Consider the following 25,331-nt stretch of genomic DNA (forward strand, 5'->3'; position numbering starts at 1 on the left):
TGATTACGTCTGGATAAAGCCCTGATGTAATGTGATGTGACGTGATGTGACATGACAGCCGCCGTGTGTGTCCCACTGTACTCTGTGTTCCCAACGTATACTAACTACACCGCAATGTATGACCCCGGCGACCCTGCACTGAGTTCAGTGTTCCGACTCCACTGTGCACTGGATGAACTTTTAATGTCGTTTCACGGAATCGTAAAACTATAATAACATGCGTGTACTGTGTGCTATAAATGAGGTGTGACATATGCGACATGCACACGCACACACAGTACACACACATGCATGGATGCTCGCACGCACACACACACACACCCATGCATGCACACGCAGACACACACACACAGTCACACACACACTCTCGTACACACACATACGCACAAGCACACACACATGCATGTCCAGTTTAAATCCCCTCCTGTGAGGGGACTTTCATCCTCCTAGCTTGAGTCCTCTACCACATAGTATATAAATATAGTGTATGCGTGTGCGTGTCTGTGTCTGTGTCTGTGTGCGTGCGTGTGTATGTGTGCGCACGCGCGTTTATGTGTGTGTGTGTGTGTGTGTGTGTGTGTGTGTGTGTGTGTGTGTGTGTGTGTGTGTGTGTGTGTGTGTGTGTGTGTGTGTGTGTGTGTGTGTGTGTGTGTGTGTTCTTGCTCATTGACAGAGGACATTGCAGGCACATAGTGCACGTAGTAGTGTGCATTATGTTGTTTGGTAAGAGCCCCTCTTCCACACTCAGAGAGAAAGAGAGCGAGTGAGAGACAAAGAGAAAGAGGGGGGGGGGTACGGGTCGGCACCACCAGCAGACCACGGCACAGGCACGGCTGCACGTAGCATCCATCTTTACCTGTCAGCCAGGCGCCCGTAACACGCTTTATCTGGTCGACAGGTGAACAATGAAAAGAGGAAAAGCGAGGGAGAGAGGGAGGGAGGTGAAGAAAGGTATGGAGGAAGGGAGCGGTGGAGGGGCAGAGTAGAGGTGAGACTGTGTGCAAGCATGAGCGAAAGAGAAAGTGAGTGGACTGTTGAGAGAGAGAGAGAGAGAGAGAGAGAGAGAGGGGAGGGTATAGCAGATTATCAAGAAGAGATTGGGTGGAAGGGAAAGAGAAAATGGATTTGGGGGAATAGAGAGAGAATTAAAGGAGGAGTGAGTGAGACAGAGAATGACAGAAAGAGAGATAATGGCTGGAAGAAAGAGGAATAGTGCTGTCTGGTTAAACAAGGGCCATTCACGCAGCTACACACACACACACAGTGGTGTAGTCTACGTAGAACGCGGGTATACGGAGTATACCCACTTTAAAATTTCAGGGACTTCAGTATACCCACTTAAAATTGATTTATCCATTATTTTGAATAGCACAAATATATACAGTATAACCACTTCAAAAAATGCTCAAATATACAGTATACCCACCATAAAAATTAGAGGTGCACTGAAATGAAAATTTGTGGGCGAAACCGAAACCGAATAATAATGAATTACTTGGCCGACTACCGAATACCGAAACCGAATTTTACAATTCAGTCAAAAGTGATCAAAAGTTAGGTTTTGCACTATTTTTGAATATTGCTGAAATCCACGGTTTACAATAAATGTTTTGAAATGTTTTTGAAAGAAAATAAATGTGTAAAGGCTTCAAATGTTAGTAGAAATTAGAGTAGAAATTAGTTTAATTAATGCCCATTTTGAATTCATTTCCGATTCGGCCGCTCAATTGGCTTTCGGCCGAAAACCGAAAGTGTCTTTTTTTCCGTTTTCGGCCGAATATTTTCTGCGGCCGAATTTTCGGTGCACCTCTAATAAAAATGTAGACTACACCACTGCACACAGCAAAATACTGTACAAACACATGAGCAAGCATAAATCGGCCGTAAACAAACACCATTCCAAACGAAGATTCTACGTGCGACTAAGTTACATGCTTGCATCTACGTAAGTTGATAACAATAATCTGGTGCAGTTGGTGTAGGGAGATTGCAGAAAGAGCACATCATTGCACTATTTCTGGTTTGGGTGTCAGTGTGATTGCAAAGACATTTCATTCCTGTAAGCGTCTCGCCTTGCTGAGTTTTTGTAGCAAAGTTTATGTCTGGCAGCGCGATGAATGTGCACACACCCAGTGGTGTTGCTGCGGATACCAACCACTTCCTTAACTGAACGACGTGAAGCGAATTAGTTGTTATTACAGCTCTTTTTAAAGACATATTGTTAGCGATTTAGTGCAACAGTGTTAAGTAAGCAATAAGCCACTTGAGTCCGTGGGTTTGTGTTTGATTTATAAAGGGTAAGGGGAATGTTACAGCGCTCCGCTTCGCGTCATGCTCCAACTCCCATTACCCGTTATAAATTGAAAACAAACCCACGGACTCTCGTGGCTTATTGTTTAAATGCCATGCACGCACGCACACTCAGGCACACACACACACACACACACACACACACACACACACACACACATACACACACACACACACACACACACACACACACACTGATCTGTCTTCTTTTCTTGCATTCTGTCCATATCAGGATCATCTGGATCGGGCCATAGAGCTGAAGCCCACAGACCCACTCTCCTACTACCTGCTGGGACGCTGGTGCTACGCTGTAAGTCACTCTAGTAAACCACCACTACACACACACACACACACACACACACACACACACACACACACACACACACACACACACACACACACACACACACACACACACACACACACACATTCACTCTCTCCCCCAATCTTCCCCATTCTCTCTCTTGCACGCATGCATGCACACATACAGATAGCACACGCACACGCACACACACACACACACACACACACACACACACACACACACACACACTTCGCTCACACTCTGTTGCCCTCACTCTCTCTTCCTATCTCTCTAAAGTACTACTACAGGACACCTTCTCTCTTGAATGCACAGCCAATGAGGTTAGTGTCCATTGAGGACACTGTAAGTCAATCGTGCATGACCCTTTCCAGTAAAATTCCCCACACACCCTCACATTCACACAGACACTGACGTTACACCATGCGGCAATTATTTCTCTTCTCCTGCAATCCCCCACCACCGAGCCACCTTGAGTGTGAGCGCATTTTGATATGCATTGGCTGATGGCACCATTCTGACGTCACAACATACCTACGTACCTTTCAGCATTCTGGCACTTCCACTCTCCTTCTCCAGCATTTTGACACCCCCACCATATCCTACCCTTCATGCCAAGACCTCTTTTCATGCCTCCCCCCCAATCTGTTTTTACTTTTGAACAAAAGCCATCTCAAACATTCTTTGTATTTGTATTGACAGAAACGAGGGTTATGTACAGTATATAACCACGGTTGAGTTTGGAATGACCGCCAGTGGCAGTGGGCTCCATGGGCTGAAAGCACCGCCTCTGGTGGTCAGGAGAAATGAAATGGAACTACATTTTTAGAAAATCATTTCAGCGTGGTTGTTTTCTCTTTTTCTCAATTCTCTTGTTGGCGTTCTGATTCTGTGTGAGGAGGCGTTTCCCTCCTCTTCCCCCCCCTGTGATGGACGCGCCATAAAAACATGTCAAGATGGTCCATCTGATAAAGCCATTAAATGGTAATGGCTCTGCTCTGGTCTGTTTGTTTGACTTGGTTGCCTGCCCCACCTAATTGGACTCCATCACTCTGCTCTCTCCACTACACTCCACTCCACTACATTTCACTCTCAGGGACCTTTTAATCAATCACTCAATTTGTCAATCACACTGAATCACACTGTCGTACTGTTGGATACAACATTGCAATTCCACATTGATCTACATTTAACATTTAGGCTGTTGAGTGCAGTTGGACCCATCAGCCGGCTGAGTTTCTGTTTGTTGGAAAAGCTCAATTACATTTTAGCAATACTGAGAGTCTTTAGTAGCAAATTCAAGCATGTTCATTAACATTTTGCATTAACAATAGAGGCCCTATCTTCACTCATTGGATGCTAGCCATTTTCAAACCATAACAACCCAACACATGCTAGAGCATTTTCTACTTTCTATTTTTGGGTGTTTTGTCATCAACACCCATAGAAAAATTAATTCTATGACTATGTCAACAGCACCACACCATAAAAAACCTCTTCACATGCTTAAGGATCATTTGTACAGGAACGATAGGATCCCAAATAGCGCACTTAAGCATCCAAACTGAAACTGGCCATTTGTTTATGGTGCAATGTTTGTTTTTGTAGTTTTGACGATTCCTCACAGTGCAAATAATTTCTGTCATGATCGGCACGGCAGCAGTACTTTAATTGATCTTGTCGACAACTGTAGGTGCTGAAAAAAGTGAAAACTCAAAAATGTTTAGTCCTCCTAGCGCCTTGCTATACCCTCTCCATCTGCCTGTGCTGAAACATCCATTCAGCACCTCATCACCACCTCCACTGCTGTTGTGCCCTCACCACTCCACCATCCACCGCCACCGCCCTTGAACAGACCTGAAAGGACAATCCGCGCCAACAGTACACCTGTAATTAGCGGGCACCTTTTGCTTTCCTTTTTTTTCTTTCTTTCTTTCTTTGTTTATCATTATTTTTTTAATCCCCACCTCCCGTCTTTCGCCCCAAATGGGTGGAGAAGGAACATTTCATTCCATGTCATGTCATGGCGCTTTACAGCTGCCTGATGATGCCCCAGAGCCATTATCCAGTTTCCCGTAAGTTGGAGGGAGGGAGCATGCGCTGGTGGAAAAGGTGAGGATGGGGGTGTTGTTGTTAGCAGGGCTCCATTTGTGGATGATAACAGAAGTGGCGTGGGCGGGTGTGGAAACAGTGTATGTAAAGGACAATAGAGCTAGAGGTATTTAAAGATATTTAAAAAGAAGCTTAAAACTCGTTAAAGGCTAATAAGTATATGTAAATACCAAAAGTATGTTGTTTATGATTAATACTTACTTCGAACTGACACCAACAAATTGGCAATTTCCCATACGTGGATTATGCTTAGGCCTAGACACGTTCTCAGACAAAACAAAAAAAGAAGCAGAGTGTTTTATTATTAATGTTCTTCTTTTCGCGTTGGCCCAAACTTAATCCATGTACAAAGAAGCGGCGGAGTAAGTGTTAACTGGCATTAAAGATGCATTGAAGGCATTATTGAGTGTCACTGATGATTAGTGTGCCTCTCCAGAGGTGTTGGTGAAGTATCAGTGTCATACTGTTTATCTAGCGCCCGATTTCTTCTTTTCTCTCTGCTCTTCACTTGATCCCTCTCTCTTCTCCTCGCGCTGTGTAAACATCCTCGTGATGTCACCCATTCAATCAGCCTTGTCTTCAGTTGCGTTACATTTTGATTCATGGCTGCGATACTCACAGGGCCTATTCAGTGTATTGCCCTGTAGTCAGGCTCGGTAATGGGACACTGTAGGCCCTTGGGCACCACTGCAACTGTACACCACACCGCCCTGATCTTGCCCCGACTGACTGGCTCTTTCTTTCTCCCACGTGTGTGTGTGTGTGTGTGTGTGTGTGTGTGTGTGTGTGTGTGTGTGTGTGTGTGTGTGTGTGTGTGTGTGTGTGTGTGTGTGTGTGTGTGTGTGTGTGTGTGTGTGTGTGTGTGTGTGTGTGTGTGTGTGTGTGTGTGTGTGTGTGTGTGTGTGGATGTATGCGTCAGCACTAGATTTGCATCTTAGTGTCTCGTCTTACCTGCCCACAGGTAGCACAGTGCACGTGGATCGAGAGGAAGATCGCAGCCACTCTCTTCGGCGAGCCGCCCAACGCCACTGTCCAAGACGCCCTACACAACTTCCTCAAGGTACAGTAATGTGGCATCATCACACTTCAGACGGGATACCTTTTGGTATCCTTCTCAGGGATGCAACTGTGGACAACTGCCCTCTATTTTGTTTCCAGACTGATTATGCCCCCTGCGCCCTCACCTCGCAGATCAGCATCAGTTGTTCTCATAACACAGATATGTGATATGTGATGTTTTTCTTTCTTTTCTTTTTTTTAATCGAAACAACATTTAAAAAAAAAACAATGGTAACACTTCCAAATAAGGGGCCATAATTAACAGCAAATTAGCTATAACCTAATACTTTAGTAAGGGTTAATAATCACTACTTAACGCCACATTAGACACATATTAATTGTTATTAATGCATATGTTAAACATTAGTAAGCAGTTACTTAAAGGGCAATTCCTGCCAATTTCAATGTGCTGTTGTATTGCTCACGCTACCCTTGACTTGTAAGTACCCGGTGACGCCGCAGTTTTTGGTCCAGCCCTTTCCGAGATATGAGCTATTCTATTCCAAATGCTATTCTACTCCAAATATTTTCCCAAACGGTATCGCTGTTTGCTAGTTGTCTGCTGATGTTGCATAACCTTTTGGATGTTTTTGAGAATGAATAAAAATGTTTTTTTTAAATGTAAACAAAAGTTGCCCCCATTAGAATAGCTCATATCTCGGAAAGGGCTGAGCCAAAAAATGCGGCGTCACCGAGTACTGACAAGTCAAGGGTAGCGTGAGCAATACAACAGCACATTGAAATTGGCAGGAGTTGCCCTTTAACTATTAGATAACTATTACCATGTGTCACAAGTTCATAGCATATCATTATTTAACTAACAAATAAGTAAGGGTACAGTTAATAGTTAAGTAGCTATTAGGTAATACTTAACTAAGGACCTAAATTAACACTTACTTAATACAAAAGCAAGGCATATCTAATGAATAAATAATACCGAAATATTGTTGTCTGTAGATTGCGTACCCATCATGCACTGCACTTCTTGGAGCTAATATTCTCCAACATTAACTTAATTGGTGTAGTTTCGCTTCAAAACTATTACTCTTCATAATGTTCTGCATTTATTGTAGGGTTTTTACCATTAAAACTAATGACTGGTATATGAAAAAATTACATCTCATCACCCCACCATCATTGAGAAGTGTACGTCCAATCCTTGCTATATAAAGGCTCCTGTTGCCACTATTACAGTGATTTGAACCAGTGAAAACTAGATGTCATAGTAGATTAATTAATTAATTGACTTACTTAACTATTAGGTATGCTCAGCCTACTCTATTATAAGGGTCCCAAAAACCAATATCTATCGATTAATTAACCATTAGTTATCCACAGCCAACTCTAATATAAGGGTCCCAAACACCAATATCTATTTATTAATTATCCATTAGTTATCCTCTGCCAACTCTAATATAAGGGTCCCAAACCCCAATATTTATGTATTATTTATCCATTAAGTTGTAACACAAGGTGATAGTTATCTAATAGTTAAGTAACTGTTTACTAATGTTCAACATATGAATTAATAACAATTAATATGTGTCTAATGTGGCATTAAGTAACTATTATTAACCCTTACTTAAGTATTAGGTTGTAGCTACTCTACTGTTAATTATGGCCCCTTATTTGGAAGTGTTACCAAAACGATTATGCCAAACAATTCAGAATCTTCCCTCCCTTCAGCAGCGTGAATGGAAAGTCATATAGAAATACACAGTGGTGTTCTGCATGAGTGTTGGATAGCAAGTCTGCTCTGCATTCGCAATGGCTCAAGTGGAGGGGGCGGTGTTGTGCATAGCATAGCCTAACTTTTGGTTTAGACAAGTTACAAAATATTATGAAATTTCATATTGTTTGACAGCAATACTGATATCACGATATCAATTCGATATATTTCACAGCCCTAACCTGAGCACATGTTACCGGGCGAATACACCGGCCGGGACGAGATTCAAGCGACAGAGCAGCAAGAGCGATACGAGCGATTGAAGCGACTAGAGTATGTCCGTTAAAAACAGAATGCAAGCATTCCAACATTCCCATTGGCTGTGGTCATTGACCTCTATACAGTCATTGGCTGTGGCGGCTTGTTGTAGCTTGTTGTAGCTCATTTGCATAATATTCCCATGAATTCAACTACAACTTCAACTACTGTCGCTCTCGTCGTGCGAATCGACTAGTCTCCAGAATCGTTTTTGTTGCGCGACTCAATACAAAGTCAATTACTTTCGTGTTCACCTCGCTCATGTCGCGGCAGGCGTATTCGTGCGGTTATACCAGAGATTCTTTAAGTATATAGAGATATGCCAATGTAATAGGTTGCTATGGGCACCTAACATGACCAGGTTCTGGTCTGCCTAAAAGGGCGTGTCATAATACTCCTAGCATTGAATAGAACAGTCCTTAGGTCTGCCTAAAGGGGGATTTCCCCTCCTCCCCCTTGCAATAATAGAACCCGGAAACAATGGGCCAATGGAACCTCTCTCTCTCTCTACTCTCTCTGGTCATACTGCTACAGTGCAGTTCTCCTATGACTAAGGCCCTGGGCCCTGCGTCATGCAAAGCTACCATTATACATACAGCTATTGAAACAGCATCACCCTTGAGCTGCACCACACCTAGTCATCAAAAGACAAAAAAATGGCCGCCCCCTTGTCATGTAGTTTTAATTTTCCCATTTAAAACTCCTTGTAGTAGGGCCTTGGGGAAGAATGGACTACACTGTGGGAAGCACTCATAGGTCCTGTGAACACAACGCGAGTGGCATTATTGTAAATAATCTATGTCAAATATCGCTGTATAGACTGAATAAGTAAGTGAGACCTAGGCCGCTGGAGAGTGCAGGTTTCTCAAGTTCAGACCTTCCCTCGGCTAAAACACATTGTCCCAGTTCCTTGAAGCTCTATTCAGGTTTGTGTTCAAAGTGTCACTCTCTCTCATGAACTAAAGTAATGGAAACCATGGCAACGGAGTTTTTCTGCACTCATTCTTCTCGCCGCCTTGGACACCAAGCTGCTGCATTTGCCCGCCTTCGGCGCACACAAGACAGAAGTGTTTGTTTAGTGTGAGAGTGTGTGTGAGTGGGATATAGCCTTAGGTTGCTTCTTTGCTCACTTTCTTTTTCTCTCCCTCTCGCTCTCTCTCCGTCTTTCTCACTTTTCACTAACTTTCTCCCTCTGTACCTTTCCACTTTTTTGTGTATTTGTATTCCTCACTCTCGCACTCTTTTTCCCTCGCTCTCCCTTTCTCCCCTCCCTCCATACATCTCTCAATCTCTCATTTTTCCTTCTCTCTCTCTCTCTCTCTCTCTCTGTCTCTCTCTCTTTCACACACACTCTTTCCCTGACTCCCTCTCTCCCTCTGGCTTGATCTCCTCGCTTGTCTTTATTCTTAAAGACCAAGCCCCCTATTTAAAGAGAGCTTAATCTGTGTTCCTGCGTAGCACATGTTTATATAGAGAACTCCGATCGCTCCCGGCCAGCTTTCTTCTGCATGCCTCGTCTTCACATCGTGTGTATCTCACCCATCAATTTGATTTAAGTGGTGTGTGTTGCAACTTGTTACTTCTTATTGCCACAACTCCCTCCCTCGTTGTGTGTGTGTGTGTGTGTGTTGTGTGGGTGTGGGTGTGTGTGCGTGTGCGTGTGCGTGTGCGTGTGCGTGTGTGTGTGTATTAGTGTTTAGTGTGTGTTAGTGTGTGTGACAGAGGGAGCTGTTACATTTTTGGACAAACAATTTCGGATGAGCTATCCACATTGCAGGCCTACAAAAACAGTGTACAGCCTAGACCTCCAAACCAGGAGGCTGAGTCAACTGAATTAGAAAAAAACAACATTTTGCAGCTGTTGGCCTTGTGCTGTGTGTGCCCTGGCAAGTCGTGTACACGTCAAGTCCAGTCCAGTCCATGATTTAACTGAGTCGGTCAATTAGGCAAATTTTGTCCGTCAAATTGTAGCCTTTTTCTCTGACCCAGCGCTCAGATGAATCCTCTCTGGGCTGTCTGTCCGTTTGGCAGCTGACGAGGACACACACACACACACACACACACACACACACACACACACACACACACACACACACACACACACACACACACACACACACACACACACACACACTTCACCTACACAAAAATAAAAAAAATCAGCAAAAAGGTTTGCTACCACCAGGGGGCGCATGTCATCAGAAAGCACACTGTACGTCTGCCTGCAGATACAGTTTTGAAGTAAGTCGTGTAGCTGGTTTTTAGGTAGCTTGCAGTTTGAACTGCTGCCAGCCTTTGGGGGAAGGAAAAACACACACACACACACAAACACACACACACACCTTGGCAAATCGTGCTACATTTTTTTGCCTGATTGCCCAAAACGAGTTTCTGGTGCTTTACTCGCAGTAGTTGCATCTGTAAAATGTCTTGCTTTGTGAATGATGTGCACAGTAAATGGACCATGCACATCCGGCTGTATCTACGATGATGTTGAAGGTTAAGATGAGTAAATAAAAAAATAGTGTCTATCTTGAATTGAGTTACATAAATTTGCCCCATGATACCGGGAAAAAAACCCTCAAGTCATAACTCTACCTTACCCCCGGGGCCTAGTCCTAGTTACACTGATGGAGCATGTTATAGATGGGAATGTGTTGAGATGTTTTAATTTATACAGATGGGGGAGGAATTAAAGTCGTAAAGATTCTCGCTGGAATGTCCCGGCGACAACTGCAATGTTTTCCTTGGCAAGCTGAGGAAGCTGTTGATAGCTCCGGCTGTCACAAGGGAGAGCGTTGTGCTGAATCCCAGGCCTAGAGAGAGAGAGAGAGAGAGAGAGAGAGAGAGAGAGAGAGAGAGAGAGAGAATTGTTTACAAACACTGTCTTGCTGCTGCAAGCCCTGAGGGGCCGAATCAGCTCAGCCCAACGTTTGATTGATTTCTTTTACAGCCGCGCACAGACACACACACACACACACACACACACACACACACACACACACACACACACACACACACACACACACACACACACACACACACACAGAGACAGAGAGCCAAGACCGCTGACAGCTTTCACTCGGCCCGGGAAAAAGTCACCCCCACCTAAAACAGAAATTTTACTGATGAACCTGTTCTGGGCCCCCATTCTCCCTGGGCCCGGGACAACTGACCCCTTTGAACCCCCCTGGCGGCCTGCACTGCGAGCCATCTTCAGTGCGGCTTGTGGTTAAAATGTTCTTCCCTAAGATCTCTCGTCTGGCCCTGTCATTAGCTCTTGCCTTTCACGTCAGCAATCCCAAAATCATTTGTCGTAAAGAGGGATAATTGAAGCACTGCTGGTACCACCACAACACAGACATGCACCCCACACTGTTGCTCTCTATCTCCCCGACTCAGTAAAAAAGTGCAAGTTGCTGTGTGTAAAAGCATTTCAGGTGAGCCAGGCCATGTACTGTACACTGTGCTCTCCATGTGAGTAGCAACTGACTGCAGCTGCCTGTTTGATTCTTTGGGGAAAAATCTCAATCACGACCAATTTGGTCCAAAAATGTACAGAAGTCATTATTTTTGAAGCATTAAAAAAACACCACCATCACCCCTTGACCCACTTTAAATTGTGCGTTGTAATTTTGTTGAAACAATTTCTGAAATAGTTTCTACAGTGTGTAGTGCTTTTCATGTTGTTGCTTTATCCACTAATGTGAATCCTCCTTGGTCTTTAGGCTGAAGAAATCTCTCCACAGTACTCAAAATCCAACCTCGTCTTCCTTGCGAAGGTCAGTGCATGGTCCTCGTTCTCATATAATGATTTGTTGTAAATAGATTGCATACATCATTCATACATACATACATACATACAGAATGTAGTGTTGCTCTGATGTGAGAGATGCTTCAATGGCCTCGTTTGCATGAGACATTTAATTCAGAATTAACTCAATTTCACGTGGAATAAAGCTTAATTCTGCTTTGAAAACGTCATCTTAACACTTCACAATTCGGAGTTGAATGAAAGTTCAATGTAAACTCGACGGAACTATTTAATTCTGAATTGTTAATTCGGCATTAAAAACATAATGTAAACGTCATGTCATTCTATGTAGTTCTCATTACACATTAGGGTGCATCAGATGCCCCCTATGAAAAGATATTGCCTTGGCCCTATAGTAAAAATGTTCTACACCCAGTAAAAACACACTGTGTAAAATATTTTGAAATTTGGATGAAGTCTACCGGGGCCACCAGCCCCATGAAAATAGAAAATAATGGTGATAGTCAGAATCTTGGAATAGAAATGGACATTTTGCTGCATAAAGCTACCCAATAAAAAACATATTGTCTCAGCTCTGTGATAAAAATGTTCTATGCACAGTAAAATCACTCTGTGTAAAATATGTTGAAATTTAGATGAATTCTACCGGGTCCACCAGGCCCATGAAAATACAAAATAATGGTGATGGTGATGGGCAACCTGGATTCCAAAGCTGAAGTCCAGTGCCACATATTCCAAATGACATACCTAGTTTTACCTTTCCAGTTAGGGCAATTGGACAGGTAAAACCAGGTAATTTGAAATCTGTGGCACTGGATTGTAGCTTTTGAATCTAGGTTTGCCATTGTCTTAAAACAGAGGTGGACAAACTGTATGACACATTTGCCCCAGCCAATATAATGAACCAGCTGAGCCTAATTACCGGTTGATGAGGTAATTAGTGAGATCACCTGTATTGGGAGCACAAACAGAAGGAATATCTAAGCAGGTTGTGTATTCAGTCGATCCACTTACACAGACTTCAGTCTCAGGACAGACTGATGGTCAAACTGCTATATTTAGGCAAATTTGCTCTTTTGCAACACAATATCAATTCCTTGCTGCCTTGGACCACTGCTAGTATCAAGCAAGAGATTGCAAAGCTGCATGACTGTTATATTTGTGTCTTTCACCTGTGGGCCTACAATCATAGAGGACCATCTGTACAAAAGCTGTGAATGTTCCTTGGAATGCCTAGGCTACAAAGCAGTCAATACAACTGTATTGAAGAGCGCCATTACTTCTTTATCCCATCGCCTGTGGTAGTATTTCACTTTACTCCATCAGATGAGTACCATAACTTACCTGAGAGGCCCTTGGCAATGGACTCTGGACCTGGTGATACCCATGCCATACCTAGAAGCCACTTAAGTACAGGTTTTGGGAAGCCACTCTTTCCAACATCACATACAGTTGTATTGTATGTACTCTATTGAACTACTGCAGGGATTTCTTAAAAAAAATAGGTCATTCCAAGGAGCATTCACAGCTTTAGTAAAGATGCTCCACCAGGTATTAACAGCTACCTGTACAATCCTGTAGGCCCACAGGTGAAGCACACAAAAGTCATACAACTTCGCAATCTCTTGCTTGATACTGGCAGAAGGTCAGCTGGTTCATTATATTGGCTATATTTGGAATATGTGGCACTGGACTTTGGAATCCAGGTTGCCCATCACTATCACCATTGTTTTGTATTTTCATGGGCCTGGTGGACCCAGTAGAATTAATCTAAATTTCAATACATTTTTCACGGAGTGATTTTACTGTGCATAGAACATTTTTTTATCACACAGCTGAGGCAATCTGTTTTTATTGGGTAGCTTTATGCAGCAAAATGTCCATTTCTATTCAGGGCTGGACTGGGCGATAAATAGGGCCCGGGCACTTTCGGATTTAAGGGGGCCCCCTCATTATTATTAGTGCCGGAGAACTGACTCACCGGTGGGCCCCGCACCCTCATGGGCCCCTATTTTCAGTAATGTAAAAAAAAAAAAAAAAATGGGGGCCCATGAGGGTGCGGGGCTCACCGGGAAATGCCCGCCATGCCAGATGGCCAGTCCAGCCCTGTTTCTATCCAAGATTTTGACTATCACCATTATTTTCTATTTTCATGGAGCTGGTGGCCCCGGTAGACTTCATCCAAATTTCAAAATATTTTACACAGAGTGATTTTACTGTGCATAGAACATTTTTATCACAGAGCTGAGACAATATGTTTTTTTATTGGGTAGCTTTATGCAACAAAATGTCCATTTCTATTCCAAGATTCTGACTATCACCATTATTTTCTATTTTCATGGGGCTGGTGGCCCCGGTAGACTTCATCCAAATTTCAAAATATTTTACACAGTGTGTTTTTACTGGGTGTAGAACATTTTTACTATAGGGCCAAGGCAATATCTTTTCATAGGGGGCAACTGATGCACCCTAATACACATGCTGTATAAAATGACAATAAAAGGCATTTTCCTTCTTCTTTCTATTCTATTCTTGTGTACTGTACATAAACACATGATACACCATTGTGACTCTGTTTTGTAAAGTGCTTTATAATTAAAGAATATGTATTACTATACTGTACTATATTGTATATTACTTTAATACTGTATAATACTGTATATTACTATAATGTGAATTGTATGATATACTGGGTTTGCACCTGAAGAGATGGCTTACTCTATGTGTTATGTTCCCAGTGCTATAAGGACCTGGGGCAGAAACAGAAAGCCAAAGAGGTGTGTAGCACCGCCTCCTGCATAGAGAACATCTCTAACGAGGTAAGGCAGCACACATGCAATCACAGTCAACCTTACTATCGATTGAAGTTATTATTCTATATTGTGGGCTGGCGTGTGTGCGTGTGCGTGCGTGCGTGTGTGTGTGTGTTAAGTGCTATTCTTCTATTCTAATTTGTCTATTTTTTCTCTCCCCCACGTCTCTTTCCTAGGATGATGAGGCTCAGAAAGAACTGGACACTCTTCTTCCATATCTTTAGCCACTGAACATGTGGCCTCCCAAGACATCAGGACCTGTCAGATCTCACTTCTTACCTGCGTGGACCTCCAGCTGTTTCCTGCCTGACCGAGGCACGCGGGTCAACGTGAAGAACATTTTTGAATTTTTTTGTAACTAATTGTTATATGTTTTTGTTTTGTCTTTGTCTTTTTTGTTTTGTTTTTTGTTTTTCTTGGTCAGCTTGATTGTTGTTTTTTGCTTGTTAGCAAGATTATTGTTGGCAAGTTATATCAACACATTTAGGGGTGCTTTAATGGTAGTTCAAATACACTTGAGGTTATCTAGATACACTACTTATATAACAGAGTCCCTGTTTACACATACACGGGTATTTTTAAAAACAGAGACTTTTCCCTTTGTTTGTGCCTTTGATATAACAGAGATTCTTCTAGAGATTTTTGTGGAGATATTTGAAAACTGTCATAGTAATTTTAATAACTCTCAATAGCCTATTTATGCGAATTCGCTCCAATGTGTGAACAAAGATATTTTGGAAAACGGAGGGAAGAAAAATGTCCGTTAATCAAAATACCCGTCTATGGCTAAACAGAATGAAACTGTTATGATATGCGTAACATGTGCGCAACTGTTATCGTGTGTGTATGATTGGATGTCATGAAACCCTGAGTGAGGAAGCCCTGGTGTGTCTTGTACAGAATGTGCAGCCAAAGAACCAGTACCCCAATATGGCTGACATCAACACAACAAAGCACAAACAAGCAAATCAATAAATGCTCTGTGGGGTTTCTTGGTAGCTTGGCACTGACAGAACCAGGCCTAAGGAACCACAGGGAACGGTTCTTTTACCCTAAGGGTACCCATGGATACTCCCGTAAGTGTCCAGCACTGAACAGGGCTCACTGTGTGGGTGGTGTGGTGTGGTGTGGTGTGGTGTGTTGTGGTGTGGTGTGTTGGTGAAAACAGTTATTGCCCCCTGTCTCCTCTCATTTGCCACGACAATCATGGCCGTTCCTCTTACCCTCAGCAGCGTGTTTTCATCTCTAATGACCTCCGGACGACAACAACAACAGAAATAACCGGAAAGAGATTAAATAGGCGATTGACCCAAACAATGGGGCATCCAAACAAGGCTTTAGGTTGCATGGCCCTCACATGACCCCCTCTCTCTGAACACCCCCCCGCCCCCTTCTCTCTCTCTCTCTGTCTCTGTCTCTCTCTCTCTCTCTCTCTCGCTCTCTCTCTCTCTCTCTCTCTCTCTCTCTCTCTGTGTTGTTGTGCTGTCAGTCATCCTCCTCTTCCTCTCCTCTCTCCCCTGGTCAGCTGCTCCATTGACATTAGTGGCACCTTTGTCCCTGTTGTTTTGGGATAAAGAGGCAGTGTCATTCATTCAGCAGTTGACCTCCACCTCCACCGCTGCCGGGGCCACCCAGTCTGCCCTGTGCGCCCTGCCCTGCCCTGCCCTGCCCTGTGTGCCCTGTGTGCCCTGGCCTTGTCTGGCCTGTTTGTGGGGTAACAAGCGGCTCTGTCTCAATTCAATGCACACCAGAACCAACAGCCTGCAATTTCATTCTCGGCTACACCCTCCAAGTAGTACTAATACTGTTGCTACTGCTGCTACTGCTGCTGCCATAACCCCACCCCATCCCACCACCTCTTGCCCTCCTGACCGCTAATCCCAAGCCGTGGAGGAGAACGAAGGAGTGGAAGCACCTCGTCTGACATTTTATCCTTTTCTTTTCTTTCCAGTTCTTGGTTCTTGTTTTAAGCTATGCAGGTGCTTTTTTCCTCACTTTTGTTGTCTTTCTTTCTCTTTTTTTGTGTCTTTCTTTAGATACGATGATCTATTTTTTTATTTTTACATTCCTTTTGCCTCATCACATTTTCATCATGTGGCAGATATCATTTTGCTTATTAACACTATTATGAGTTCTTATTGCTGCTTATGTAACTCTGTTATTATTGGCCGTCAGGTGATGAAGCTCTGATTTTATGGACATGTGAAAGGGAGAAGGAAAAAAAACAATAATAACTCAATACTATGAAAATGGACTTGGTTTCAGTATGAATGTTAATCTGTTGTACTGTTGTGTATTTAAAGGAATATATATATGAAAGGGTGAATGAATATTTGTAGAAAGAATCTTGAAATTTAACGGAACTGTGGAACTGTCCGTGTTTTTGGTGCACCTGAGACCAAATCGCATGCAAAGCGTTAATAACATGAAAGAAGATATTTTATATCTGTATAATGTTTATATTTTACTTGGCCTCTTTCTTTCCCCTATGGGTTTTTAATACATTGCAAGAGGAATGTATCTGGGGTAGTATTTTAAAATGATGAGCTGCAATACTGTACAACTTGTACATTAACAGATAAAAAGAAATCTATTTACAAAACACAAATGTTAGCATTTTGCAGTTGATACTGTGTTAAGTGGTAAACGTGTAATGTAGTTACATTTGTAGGTCACCATTAAAATGTAATTCATCCTTCATCTATCCGTAATTCATTCTACTCTCTGTCTCAGCCCCACACAGTAAATATTCTAGTGCTAAGGTAACACTTACTAGAGTTAAATTCTGCACTCATTCATTTGAGTTGACATTATTTATTGACATAGCAAGAGGTTAAAATAAAATAAAATGTACTTTTGCTTATGTACCTTGTAAACACATTAAAAGAATAACACACAAAGCTCAATTGAGCTTATTTCCAATGCGGTCCTTGAATTAAATATATATATATATATATATATATATATATATATATATATATATATATACTATATGAAATCTATTTATTTAAAATGCATACTAGTGTTGGTCCTACTCTCTAAGCTAAATGAACTATATAGTATTATCAGATGATCTGATAATAGTCACATCAGCAGTCCAGTGCTCTTCATCTCCATAGGAATGTTCTAACAGGAGGTGGAATTGGGCAGTAGTAGCCAACACTAGACTAGACCAGCGATGGTGTCACTCCAGACTAGAGATGGTGTCACTCAGACTGGAGATCTCTTCTCTTGCCTCGTTTCCCATTCATGCGATTGGATCTTAACACACCAGAAGAATCCAGTTTGTGGCAGATTTCATGATCTCACCTCATCGTCGGTCGTTCCTCATCCGTGTCGTGTGAGTGCGTGTGTGCATGTGCATGCGTGCGAGTGTGTCGGTGTACACATCATAAAAAGGTACGAAAATAAAAACATGTTTACCACATCCTTCCTCCTCCTTTCTCTGCTCATTCTTGCCCGCTCTGTACTCTCTCGGGATGTTTTTACTTGGGGAAGTGGTCGGAAGGAACATGATAACAGCACAGGGAAGAGCTGGGGATTTTTTTTTTGACCAGGTGCTCAGAACTCCTCTCTCTTTCCTCTTACACAGCTGTGCACCTGGAAGGATGAGAAAATGAGAGAGTGTGTGTGAGCCTATGGCCAGCCTTTTTTTTTAAGCAGCAGACACTTTTGACATGTTATACATTTAAGGGCTAAGCCTCAGTAAAAAGGGGGAACGCCTGATGAAAAAGAAGAAAACACCATTGTAGTGTGTTTTTTCACATGCAAGAAGGCATCGCAAGTAAAAAGCAACTCCCAGCTAAGCCAATGTTTAAGGAATAGCTAAATGTTTAGAAGATAATAATGAAGTTATACTGTATAATAAAGTGTTTTATTTTTATATTGTAGTATTTAATCTAAGATCTGTATTATTATTTCCAACATAATCATTTGAATGCTGAAGTGTGTGCATGCATGCGTGTGAGTTCCTGCCATGCGTTCATGAGAGTGGAAGTGTGTCTATCATCAGCCTGATCTCCAAAAATTCCGTGCTCCTGGACACGGATGTTAAGGACACGAAATCCGTGTCCAGGAGCACGGATTTTGCCAAAATTCCGTGCTCCTGGACACGGAATTGTTTTCCGTGCTCCTGGACACGGAATTGTTTTCCGTGATGGGCACACGGAAGTGCTTTCTATAGGCTATTACCACAGCACTGTGTTAACTCTATCATTAGAAAATACATACCAAATGCTAATCCTAAACAAAATAATGCTATAGCAATTTAAGTTGTGCCCTGACCAAAACATTCCCTAACCTTAACCTGTCATTAAAGACATATTTTTGAGAAATACCTTTTCCAGTTGGTTGCTAGGCTATCAAACTCATATAATGAATAAAAGAAAATTTGCCAAAACAATCCCTAACCCTAACCTGTTAGTAAGAAATGTTTTTTTTTAGACAAAATATTTGAAATTAGAAAAATCCTGAGAAAACACAAGACTGTGGAAATAGCCTATAGAAAGCACTTCAAACAATTCCGTGTCCAGGAGCACGGAAAACAATTCCGTGTCCAGGAGCACGGAATTTTGGCAAAATCCGTGCTCCTGGACACAGATTTTGTGTCCTTAACATCCGTGTCCAGGAGCACGGAATTTTTGGAGAGCATGTTGCTACCATACATGTGCATGGGTCTGGGGCCCGGGGTATGTATGAGAACATGGGAACCGTCACAATTTTGTCCATTGTCAAAAGACTGGCCACCGGCCGCGCCACCACAGCCAAGCTTGGGCTGCCATTGTTCAGTGTTCAAAACCCAGAGTCGAGTGAGTGGCTCCTGGATGAAGCAGTGCTGGAGGTCCGAGCAGCCAAGGCTGGAGATCAAGATTACGCGCTATCAGATGGCAGCAGCTGAAACAGCCCGTGACTATGATGGCTGGCCCGGCCGCTTATCTAATGTACTCTGCCTTCCTGATGCCATGGTCTGCAGTTACACAAGTCCAAGCCTCCTAGATGGAGGGCGATTCCTGGCAGTAGTAGAGAATGCGGTAGTCTTGGGCGTATGCCCCTTTACGCCCAGTTTTTACTTCAAACAGAATGGACTTAGTTATTTACATCTGATCATGCAAACAGTGAAAATGTTCATTTCAAAAGGGATGTTATTTTCCAGACGTAAAGCAATACTCTGAAATAATTGCAGTGGTTCGTAAAGGACAATTCCAGCTAATTTCAACATGAAGTTTCATTGCTTATACTATCCTTGACTTGTCAGTATCTGACAATGCAGCATTTTTATTCAGCCCTTTCCAATATGGTCCTTCAATTCATTCTTTATTCCAGACCCAGGGGGATCCATATCACCTCATATATCACTTCTAATGGGGGCATGGTTTGTTTACATAAAAGATAATAATTAAATAATAACAAACAATTTAATATTCAAAGTATCACCCCAAATGTTACTGTATGCGTCTGGGATGATATTTGCACCTCTTGGATGCTATTTGGAATATGTCAGAATTGTCCTTTACCTTACAGCCTGAAGCCTTAAGCCTGAAGGATTGTCGAATCCCCGATCTCCGATGTTAAAATTAGACATTTCCACAGCATACCAAAGACCCATCGCACAAACAACTCAGCGTTGCATAACAATCAGGATGCTGGTATTTTGCTCACCAAGTTCACCAGCCTTTTGTATACTGTAGTGAGAACTGAACTTAGTAGAATTAGGTGCTATTTACAGTGGACACTTAACTACACTCCAAACACTGTGCTGTTTATGCACCATTAGGTCACACTGTCAGGTGTGTGTGTGAGGGGTTTGTAGTGAAAACAAAGATGCAGTGTAAATATACGTAGACGTAAACGTAGAATCGTAGAAATGTTAGGTGCTTATTTTTGTCTTCCATTGCCATTCCATTCAACAATAATTTTTGGACTAGTCAATGTTTTCAGATTGGACCTTAGGTTGACGTTGGCTTTTAGAATTACTTATCAATGTAAAATACAATACTTTTTTGACAACACAATGCTCAAATCTTAAAAGAAAAACAATAGAAGGAAATATAATAAGTTGGTAGGAATAGGCCTATATTTTTACTGTATACATATCTCATTTTAATGAATACATATCTTAGAACACACTTTCTAAAACACAAAAATATGCCTGGATGCTCTTTTCAAGAAACAATGTAATAATCATGCTGTTAGCTTTTAACCTGTCATAAGCACTTATAATAATAATAATAATAATAATAATAATAATAATAATAATAATAATAATAATAATAATAATAATAATGATAATAATAATGATAATAATAAACTATTTGCTGGTTGCCAATCCCCAGCTGCTATTCTTGGCCTGCATTTCCCTGTCATGGCTCACTGGGCCGAGTCCGACCACTGGCTTAAGGAGGCCCAGGGCCGCCAAAGCTGCCAAAGCTGTGGCACAACAGCCCCCTTTATCCAGAGTCTGACTGCGGCTGCGGACGCATTGTTTTGTTATGAATGACTGAGCGTGGCCACGACCGACCATTTTGAGGGCTCATCACTGCACACAACACGGGCCGCGCCCTGGGAGGGGGCCACGTGAGATGGCTGACGGGCGCTGTGCTGTGCTGTGCTGTGCTGTGTGGTGGGTGGCCCTCCATTAGAGTGCGGAATGAAGCTGAAGCAGTAGCAGTAGCGCCAGTGCCGCCGACGCTCGGGCCCCGGGGGATAACATTTGCTTTTTTTTGGAGGGGGGGGGGTTCTATTTATGTGCTGAGCTGAGCTATGACATAACACAACACACACACACACACATACACACACACACACACACACACACACACACACACACACACACACACACACACACACATACACACACACACACACATTGGGTGGCCCATTTGTGAGCTGAGCTCAACTGAGCCATGACGCACGCCCGCGCACGCACACACACACACACACACACACACACACACACACACACACACACACACACACACTATGGAGAGGGTGTTGTGTGCTTGTGAGCTGAGCTGTGACACATGGCCACATGGGGCCAGAACATGGGTACTGTTGCCAGGAGGTGAGGGGTGACACTGCTGGGTGGGAGAGTTAGTGGTGACACTGACACTGCTGGCTTGGAGAGTGAGTCGTGTGTGTCCACACTGCAACACTTTTCTCATTTTTTTGTAGTTCTCTCTCTATCTCTCTCTCTCTCACACACACACACACACACACACACACACACACACACACACACACACACACACACACACACATACACACATACACACACACACACACACACACACACACACACACACACACACACACACACATACACTTGCACACTCAAAACAAATCAATTATGCTTGATCACACTCAGCTCCAGCTGTCTCGAACCACGTTGTCCCGTCATGCCCTCATGTAGACACGGGCGGCCTAAAAAACTGTGCGCTTTGCCCCCCTGGTCCCCGCAAGAGGCAGGTCAGACCCGCACTGGCTTCTCCAGGTCACTCAGAGTTCATGCTATGTCGAGCGCAACCCCCCCGGCTTCGTAAGTAAGACAATTTTGTCAAGCGGCCAATATACGCCAAATATTTTTGAATTCGACTGGCTGGATTTTTAAACAGTCGTTAAGGTAGATGTTTCTTTTATTAAAGGAGGTGTCACAATACTAATAACAGTCTATGGATAAAATACACAAACTCCTGCCTGTACTGGGTTCTTCTCTTGCCTTGACTCTTCTGGGTTCCCTAACAATACAATGCTCTTTCACAGGGGAAAACAACTTTCCATGCAGTGGTAGCCTACTTAAGATGCTGAAGGCTGGAGGCCGCTAGCCTGGGCGAAAGCCGACTGTTTACTCTGTATCTTTGGGTGAATAACATAGGATGGCGTCGCTAGGCTTGGAGGCCGGGGCCCTATACTGCAAAGCTGGTTCAGGAGTAAACCAGGTTAAGTTAAGAGGTAAATCATCTCATAGAAGAGCCCAGAGTCCTCATTTTCTTGAGAAAAAAGCTGGTTCAGGAGTAAACCAGGATAAGTTAAGAGGTAAATCATCTAATACAGGGGTGGGGAACCTTTGTCTTGAGGTCTTTGTGGCCCTTGAGGCCATTTTAACCGGCCCTCAATGTTGTTTTAATGTTATGCAGCTTCACATGAAATATGTTATATTTTGAAAAGGAATCTTAGAAAATACATTTGCAATACAGTCATATTAAGGGGACCTAGAGAAGGTGGGGTCTGTTTTAAAGGTGGCTGTCTTCATTATAGGCCTAAAGTGCAGGGGGAAATCCTGGTTTGTGTTCATACTACGGCCCTCTGAGGACTTTTACGGCCCTCGGATGAATTTGAAGTGGCCCCTCGAATGAAGAAGGTACCCCACCCCTGATCTAATACAAGAGCCTTGAGTCCTCATTTTGGACTCCAGGCTCTTCTATTAGATGATTTACCTCTTAACCTAACCTGGGTTACTCCTGTACCTGCTTTGTAGCGTAGGCCCCGGGACTCAGATGAGAACACGAGGCCGTCCTTGAGGCAGATAGGCCGCGCTTGTCACTAGAGTGAGTTATCGCAGTGGATACTGTATTGTGTAGGGCAGTAGTGGGTGTTGATCCATGCTGTGACAGAGTGCTGTGTGTTCCTGTAATCGGAGAAGCTAGAGATTTACTGTAGTTATAGCATTGTGCAGTCAGTGGCACTGACCCCCCCCAAGCACAAGGACTGTGTGTGTGTGTGTGTGTGTGTGTGTGTGTGTGTGTGTGTGTGTGTGTGTGTGTGTGTGTGTGTGTGTGTGTGTGTGTGTGTGTGTGTGTGTGTGTGGGTGGGTGTGTGTGTGAGAGAGAGAGAGAGAGAGAGAGAGAGAGAGAGAGAGAGAGAGAGAGAGAGAGAGAGAGAGAGAGAGAGAGAGAGAGAGAGAGAGAGAGAGAGAGAGGGGAGGGAGGGAGGGAGAGAGGAAGTGAGGGAGGGAGAGAGAGAGAGAGAGAGAGAGAGAGAGAGAGAGAGAGGGAGAGGAGAGAGAGAGAGAGAGAGAGAGAGAGAGAGAGAGAGAGAGAGAGAGAGAGAGAGAGAGAGAGAGAGAAAGACATTGTTTCAGGTTATACCGGAAGCTGGTTCCTCCCCTTACTGTGCTTGTATGGGTATAGGCACCCTGCATGGATGGAGTGTGCGGGTATAAGACTTTTGAGCGAGGTTTTATGGTTAAACTTGACTTTATAGTCCCTGTTACATGGATTACATGCAGTATGTTACTTAATTATTGTAATCATCATGTATATGCACTTTGCCTTAGGGTTTGGGTTAGGGATGTACGGTGTACATACTATAATATACTAGTAGGCCACATGCTGATACATGTAGGTAAACTAAAAACTAACATCTTTCCATTTTTTAAGTGTTTCCATGTTTTTTGTTTAGGATTGCAGCAAATGATTGCTGCTGCACTTCTGTCTCCCGCCACCCTTTACATTTCTTCGTAACAAAAAAATGTCAATAATGAGGAGGCGGCGGCATGTGGGTGTCGGCGTATATATATATCGGCAATCAGCTGCCTTTATCTCAACTTGTCACGCACTGGGTTGGCCGGCAGCCCCAGCTGATCTGGAACAGGATGTTCTGGGAGGGCGAGATAAAGAGTCGCGCAGGCAGAGGTTTATCCCAAACACTTTTCCTTTTGTTCCCACCACAGGGAAGCCCCAGCCAGTCAGCCAGCCAGCCAGCAGGCCCCGCCAGCCAGCCAGCCAAACAGCCAAACAGCCTGTCAGCCCTTCAGACTGCCATCCATCCGTCCAGGCAACCAGGCCAGTCCAAAAGCCAAGTCGAGCCAAGTCAAGTCTGTAAAATTAGATGACATTTCAGATAAACAATGTACTGCCTGCCCTCAGAGTTGCTGACAGCTTTGGTAAGGTCCAGGACAAAGTAATCTGAAAGCCCCCCACCCCCACCCCATCCAATACATACTGTATAATGTAATGGGGATCCACAACACTGATCCCTTCGCCCACCCACCCGACAGCTTCACTACCCACTTTGCCAACTAACTATCACCTCACCTCACCTCATTTCCTCTTTCCCCACTGCCTACTACCTCTGGTTATAATTTGGGTTTCATGGCTCAATATGGCTCCGTATTGTTTTTTATCAATCCTTGACTGAAAGTTGGTGATTTTTGGTTGGATTCCACATTTAATGCGTTCCCTTAGCGCCACATTACTATCGTCCACACTAAACCTAGCCTGATTATCATCGACTTTCAAATCTCTTCAAGACTTGGTCTGACCAAGAGCATAACAATGAACGTTTCCCAAACGGTAAGGTTGACCCGCCTCCCTAGGTTTGCTACTGATTGACTGGTGTCCAACAAAGTGGGTGGAGTTCCTGAATTTTCTGGAGATCAGAAACGATATTTACATTGCTCTTTGGCCTGACTAGAAGCAATGCAGAGGGTGTTGCATCACTAGGAGGGCGTGGCCTGGCTACACTAAACCCACCCACAGCAGGGCATACAGGAAGACAAAGTGTGTGAGTGCGTTACAATATGCGGCCTTGCCTCCTCCACTTGTGCTTGTCTCCTCGTCCCGCCTCCTGGCCTCTCCTCCGTGGAGAAGACGTTAAAGTTTCCCAGCTGTCAGCCTAGCCACAACAACTTTTGAGGGACTGTTTTTCATTCACCATCCCAATTGCAAATGAGAAAAAGACTCTACAATTGAGCTTTTGCAAGATATTGAAATATAATGCTGTTGTCAGTGATGTCATCATGACATATTACTTCCTGGTACGAGGAGACAAGCACAAGTGGAGGAGGCAAGGTCGCATATTGTAACTCACTCTGTGTGTGTGTGTGTGTGTGTGTGTGTGTGTGTGTGTGTGTGTGTGTGTGTGTGTGTGTGTGTGTGTGTGTGTGTGTGTGTGTGTTTGTGTGTGTGTGTCGGGGAGAAAACAAACCAATCACTTGTAATGAATACATTTAATATC

General features: G+C 43.4%; 1 protein-coding gene across 2 annotated transcripts in view; it reads left to right on the forward strand.

Annotated features, from left to right (window-relative positions):
• The window catches only part of LOC134440807 (regulator of microtubule dynamics protein 2), a 77,567-nt gene extending 60,489 nt beyond the window's left edge, over nucleotides 1–17,078 (forward strand). For both annotated transcript variants that reach the window (XM_063190950.1, XM_063190949.1), the window contains exons 8-12: nucleotides 2,543–2,620; nucleotides 5,706–5,804; nucleotides 11,519–11,572; nucleotides 14,304–14,384; nucleotides 14,555–17,078. In XM_063190950.1, coding sequence (XP_063047020.1) covers nucleotides 2,543–2,620; nucleotides 5,706–5,804; nucleotides 11,519–11,572; nucleotides 14,304–14,384; nucleotides 14,555–14,602 — 360 coding nt within the window. In that variant the 3' untranslated portion in view covers nucleotides 14,603–17,078. The remainder of the gene's footprint in view (nucleotides 1–2,542; nucleotides 2,621–5,705; nucleotides 5,805–11,518; nucleotides 11,573–14,303; nucleotides 14,385–14,554) is intronic.
• The last annotated feature ends 8,253 nt before the right edge of the window (nucleotides 17,079–25,331 follow it).

Source organism: Engraulis encrasicolus, chromosome 24 (genome assembly GCF_034702125.1).
Source record: "Engraulis encrasicolus isolate BLACKSEA-1 chromosome 24, IST_EnEncr_1.0, whole genome shotgun sequence".
Lineage (NCBI taxonomy): Eukaryota > Metazoa > Chordata > Actinopteri > Clupeiformes > Engraulidae > Engraulis > Engraulis encrasicolus.